This window comes from Cantharellus anzutake (genome assembly GCF_015039405.1).
Source record: "Cantharellus anzutake strain C23 chromosome Unknown EI90scaffold_42, whole genome shotgun sequence".
In the NCBI taxonomy this organism is placed as follows: domain Eukaryota; kingdom Fungi; phylum Basidiomycota; class Agaricomycetes; order Cantharellales; family Hydnaceae; genus Cantharellus; species Cantharellus anzutake.
Genome location: NW_024066992.1, coordinates 539,997 through 545,996, shown reverse-complemented (window position 1 = coordinate 545,996; position 6,000 = coordinate 539,997). Strand labels below are relative to the sequence as shown.

Here is a 6,000-nt window from a genome sequence, read left to right as displayed (position 1 = left end):
ATCCTTTTATTATGAAAATTTGGGAGGATTAAGATTAGATCCCTTCCTTTCTAATGGGCTATCAAGCTTGTCTCGGTCGTTACTAGTTAATCTTCGCGCTTGCCTTTTAGACATTGTCCTTGTTTTGCAGGAGTTTTAGTCATATCTCCATCGTTTATAGGTAGTTTCCCCTGTAATTACTCTCATTGGTTCCGTTTGGAGGACATCTACATTTCCTATTGTAAACACGACTCTGACTTTTGCATTAGTTCCTGAGGGATCTTCGTTCCGTGGTACTTCCATCCTTGGCTACATGTTCGGACGTGGGAAAGTAGTTTCCGTGGAGGTTCTCTGATTATTTTTATAGTCAAATCTTGGTCGATTGTCCTAATTCTTGGTTTAATATTTGCTATAAATTCCCCTGAGAATTCCGTCTCGTTGATAGTAAGCTTGAAGTATTTTTGCTATTTTTCTTTCTTTCGATTTATCGTGTATAGTCATAATAATTCGTAAAAATTCGTAAAATTCGTTAAAATTCAGGTCCTTCTATTTTCTCATATCTACTTGTCGTATGAGGTTTTTGTGATTTATCTGGCATATTTCCATAATGGGTTTCCATAGTGTGGCCGTTATTTCTCCTACAACGGTCGATTTCCCTTTTCTCCATGTACCACCACATACCTAACCCCGCTCCCCTGATCGGTGCATGCACCATGTGCACTCCCACCTACTGAGTGGTGAAGGAGCGGAGCTGGATCACCTTATGTAACCAGTTTCCTATGTCCAATAACGATGTTAGAGTTTGTGCTGATTTGCGTACTGACCGTGTTTTGGTTGCCAAATATATAGTTGTTCACTGTCTAAACAACAATAAACACCCCCCAACGATCTCACCTGACGTATAGATCGTCTATGGATAAAATTCTATATTGACTTTACTATGATTTCTAGTCAATATTACACCTAGATATACCACTTTTCAGTAGGACATGATTTTCCTGATAATTTACTGAAGGAAAACTACTAATAAAATAATTCCGCAATAAATGTTACTCAATACAGGAGTGACCAAACTGCTCTTTCTATCGCTAGAGTGCGTGCTAGTTATCTAGCAGGTTCAGGATCGCTCACTTTTCTCCTGTGGTGTGATAACCAAGTATTGCTGAGAGATTATTCAATTAAGAAGTCCCTCCACCAAATTCTCACTAATTCTCACTATGACACTTTTGTTCAGCTGTGTCTAACTGACCCTAACTCACGCTTAGAGTGACGTGTTAGTTTTATATTAGCTAACAACTAATATTTGCTTTTATCTTTTGGAGCAAATGAACCAACCACTGGTGAGGAGAATTAAACTTTTATTTCTACCTGAGGTTTGAGAGGGGGGCAGAAGCGGCGGCCTTTTATGCTTTTCAGAGGCCTCTCTACTCCCACGCCTCGCACTAGTTACATGTGCTACATTTGTATTATAGATAGTTCTAGAATGATATAGGGGCTTGGGCTGTGTAAGCTTAATAATGGACTTAGGACATGACTCAGCAATAAGTAATTCATTTCTTTGTCTTTTGGGCCGATCTTAGCGGGATCTTGTAGCGCTGAAGCTATGCTCTACACCGCTTTAATTACGAACGGTTATCTTTAGAAATGACTCGGCTATAAAGGACCTTTCTAGACTGTTCTCTAATTGACCCCTTTTTGTGAAGCCACATCATTACTAATGTTCTAGAGCCTTCCCAATTAATTAACCGATCCACGGACTTCTGAATCACTTTATGCTTATGATCCGAGATCCAGATCATCAATCATTCCTTTGTTCCGATTTATTTGAGCTTAAAATCAAAAAGTTTTGATGAATCATGGGAAAATATACAAGATCCGGTTTTTTAGCATTTTCTCCTCTTCTGATGCGATCAAAAACTGTCCGCCCGCGCCGGGGAATACTCTATCATATGGTATTCGGTCCGCCAGACTTCCGGGCGCCAATATATTTCCCTTGAGTCACATTACTTTTTGTAAGAATTAGCAAATAAATATATATGAATTATAAGGTGTTTCGCCGTTTGAGCGATATCTCCGTCAGTTTTGAAGCTTTTAGAATGAAACAAAACCGTGGATAAAGTTAAGAAACAGTCCTTTCAGATGGTAAAAAGATTACAGTCAAAAGTTTACTGGTTCTCGAGATATTCACATTTCTTTCCCAATGTTCCTTCTTATTCTGCCGTCTATGTGCTATTTTCTTGTTGTAGGGATATATTCTTTTGAATATTACACCTATGCCAAGTTCTAGGCATGATTGTAGTAGATTAAATCTCATACTACATGGGTGTAGATAATTTATAATGATCTAATGTCTGTCCAGTCTCATAAAGATCATGAGATCTGTTAAACGTCTGAACTTGTCACCTGTTCGTTGACTATTCTGATAGATTGTTTTATTCTTTGAATATTATTTCTCCTACAGCGGCCACCTCCGGGATTTCCCGTGGAGACACCCAGGGAGGTGCGGCTGTGCCTGGAGATGATGTGGCTTCCTCCACATGACCCTAACCGCTTGTATATAATAGCACCTGGGGTGGGAACAGAAGAAGCAGCCTTCTTCTCAACTTCCCACTTCAGACTAAGTGGTTGGGGATGCTCACCCCGCGATGGGATTGCTGCTATGCACAGCCAACATCTGTCCCACCGAGTCCCTTGTGCTGGGACTTTGCCGCTTTCGGAGCTGTCCCTGACAATTACACACCTAACCCCACTCCCCCGATCGCCACACCTGCCATGCACATTCCTGCCTACAGAGTGGCACACCTCCGGGATCTCCTGCGGAGATACCCAGGGAGGTGTGGCTGTGTGCAGAGATGATGTGGCTCCCCCCACGTGACCCCAACCACATGTATATAATAGCGCCTGGGGTGGGAACAGAAGAAGCAGCCTTCTTCTCAACTTCCCACTTCAGACTAAGTGGTCGGGGACGCTCACCCCGTGACAGGACCACCGCTATGCATAGCTGGCACCTGTCCCATCGAGTCCCTTGTGCCGGGACCTCACCACTTTCGGAGCTGTCCCTGACAGCACCATGGTGGGTGCATTGAGGACTGACTGAGCATGATGTACATAATCCAAATACCCAATTAATGTGAGCAGTGTCACAATGGCAAGGACTATGAACAGCAGTTAGTGGGAAAAGCTACTGTACAAAAAGAAGGCAAAATAACATACTGTCAGGACATGGGGCAGCATGCCTGGACCTTTCCCCGGAATGGAGGCTGGAGATAGAGGATGGTATAACAGGGAAATCATCCCAACATCACACAGGCTCACAGGGGGGACAGTAGTCTCTCAGCCTCACTGACTGTCACTAAAAGAGGTCCTAGAGTATGGTGTAGTAGGTGTCGTGGCTGTATAGTTGTGGCTGTGCAGTCACGGGACTACACTTGCTGTGGTCATTGCACCCAACCCAACCCATGGAGACTAAGGACTGTATGTACATGAAAAGGCACTGTTTTGTAGTGCAAGGGTTTATCCCTGCAACAATGGGCAGAGGGACCATGGCCTCAGCGACTCAGAGGGGAGTGCTGTGCCTACATTCAATAACACTTAGTGTCTGGTCCTTAATTTCAGAACAGGGGGCACAAACTCTGGGGGAATAGTTGTTATTGTTGATTTTGCACTCAGGTGCCATCAACTACAGTACATGACTTATATACATAATACAAGACAAACTGGAACAAAGGGAAAACCCAAGAGGGACTTACCCACTTGCTGGGTCAGCGAGCTCATGAGAGAATCACCTTATTGAGCATTGTGGAGTGGGTAGGTGAAGGGTGGAATTAGCAACAGCTATTGGGAAGTGGGAAAACCTTTGTGGGGTTGGCGGAGGTCCTAGGAGGTCTGTAGTAATATTGGGTAGGTAGAAATATTATTAAATGTCTAAGATGAGGATAAGAGGTACCTGTCAGGGCCCGGCCTCGGACTTGGAGGCTCCCTGACCTCAACCCCCATCTATCCTGTCCTCACACTATGCAGGGCATGAGATGAGAAGAAGGGTAAAGGTCTCATCTCCCTGCATGGTTGCTATATAAAGGAATGGGTCACATGCCCACAACTATACAGCTCCTAGAGTTGTGTAGTGTGACCCAGAGGGAACATCCAGGTGGCAGTGCCCAGTAAGCATGGGAACGTTCTGGGCGAGTTGCTTGCCCAGAACTGTGGCTGTGACCCATGGGAACATTCTGGGCAAGCTGCTCGCTCAGAAAGTTCCCATGCTATCCTGTGCGCACAGATACACAACACAGAAAGGCAACAACAAGGCAACAATGAAGGAATGGAAGGAAGGGATTGGTTGGGGAGTCTGGGGAGTCTGGGGCACCCTAGGGCAGGGTGCTGAACCCTGACAGTACCAGAGAAGGTACTGGAGATCAGAGGTGGAGGTGGACCAGAGGTATACCGGAGGGTATGGCAGAGGTGAGGGAGAGGACGAACCGGAGGTGAACCGGAATGGTGGCAGAGTAGGTCAGAGGTTAGGTGGAGTAGGTATGGATATGACACATACACTGTATAATTCTGTGCATAATAAATCTCAGGTGGGGGGTGGGGTTCATCATGAAACTGATAAAGCTTTCCATGAAAAGGGAAGTAATATCCTTTAGCTTTGTTGCACAAGTGAGCATAGAGACTACAGGATAAATGGAGGATACTCACAACCACTTTCAACAGATGGCAAGAAAAGAGCTGGAACTCCACTATCCTCCAGTCCATCAGCAAACTCCTTGATAATCTCCACAGGCAACCATGACATGATTATAGCCCATGCAAGGGAAGCAAGGCCTAGTAGGTCATGGTCACTCTCACGCAATTCAGAGTCAGTGTACTTGGACTGCTTTGCAAATTTGGTATGCCCAAACTTGCGAGAGTGACGTGCCCCTGCACTGATACCAAAGGCATATAGAGAGCCAGGATGATTGGGCTGTTTTTCACTTTCACTCAGAATGTATTAATGACCTGAATCAATACTCCAAAACTCACCTGAGATCACGTTGCTCCCCAACATGCTTCCTAATAGTTTTAGTCATCTCAGCCAGGAGTTCTGGTGAATTGGTTGCATTTCGCACTGCAATGAGCTCTGGCTGTCCCTCTGGACATAATGGGGAATTAGGCAGTACACAGACAATAAATAATCATTACTTACTCTGATTGAGAACAATATGAGAGGTATCAGCTTCAAGGACCATCCACCCATCACCTCCCACTTCAATTTTTTTGCACTCTCGGTGAACCTGATGGGGCCTACCCTTCCCTGAGCTATCAACAAGCCATGTGCGCTGTGTACACATCCTGAAACGTGTGTCGCTATTGTCATCAAACTCAATTGTGTGGACAGCAAACTTTCCCCCATCAATAAGATCTTGCAGGTGGGAGCGCTGATCAAACTGGAGTACCTTTGCCTGTAATGGATAGGTTAGCACTCAAAAGACCTATGGGGGGAAACAGGCATACAAATTGATGCTTAGTATTATGTGAGGCTCGGTGTGACTTAAAGCTATCAATTTTTTTGAGAGCTTTGCAAAGGGTAGCATGAAGTGGGTGTGCACTGAGAGATTGTGCATGGGAGGCCTCAACAGCATGTTGAGCTGAGCCATTGGCCCTGCTGAGTAGGAGGCCTTCAACCTGGATCTGCAGAAATAGTGAGTGAGAATTGTAGAACTCAAACCACATTGCTACACAATTACCTTTTCTATGCATGCCTTTCATGCCACAAGGGTAAGAAACTCATCCCATGCTGCATCAACATCGAGTGTTGCTGCATTGATCACTCTCAGGATCTCAGGCTCGCATTCAGAAAGAATGGCAGAAACTATGGGCAAGACACATATCAGCACATATACATAGGGAAAATATATAGATTCTACCTTTTCCAGCTGTTCCCCTTGATTTCTTGACCTTACCCATTGTTGCTTGTGGTGATGTGCAGCAAATGTGTGTAGAGCGAAAAAAAAAAAAGATGTTGAAACTGTATAGTTACATCAG

At 44.6% G+C, this 6,000-nt stretch overlaps 1 protein-coding gene across 1 annotated transcript; it reads right to left on the bottom strand.

The window, feature by feature from the left end:
• Positions 1–4,527: 4,527 nt before the first annotated feature.
• On the bottom strand, positions 4,528–4,933 carry EI90DRAFT_2859001 (uncharacterized protein; the record flags this gene model as incomplete). Its single annotated transcript, XM_039053790.1, has 2 exons — positions 4,528–4,622; positions 4,675–4,933. Coding segments are annotated over 2 exons (354 nt in total), but the record flags the coding sequence as incomplete, so codon positions are not given.
• Between the last annotated feature and the right edge of the window lie 1,067 nt (positions 4,934–6,000).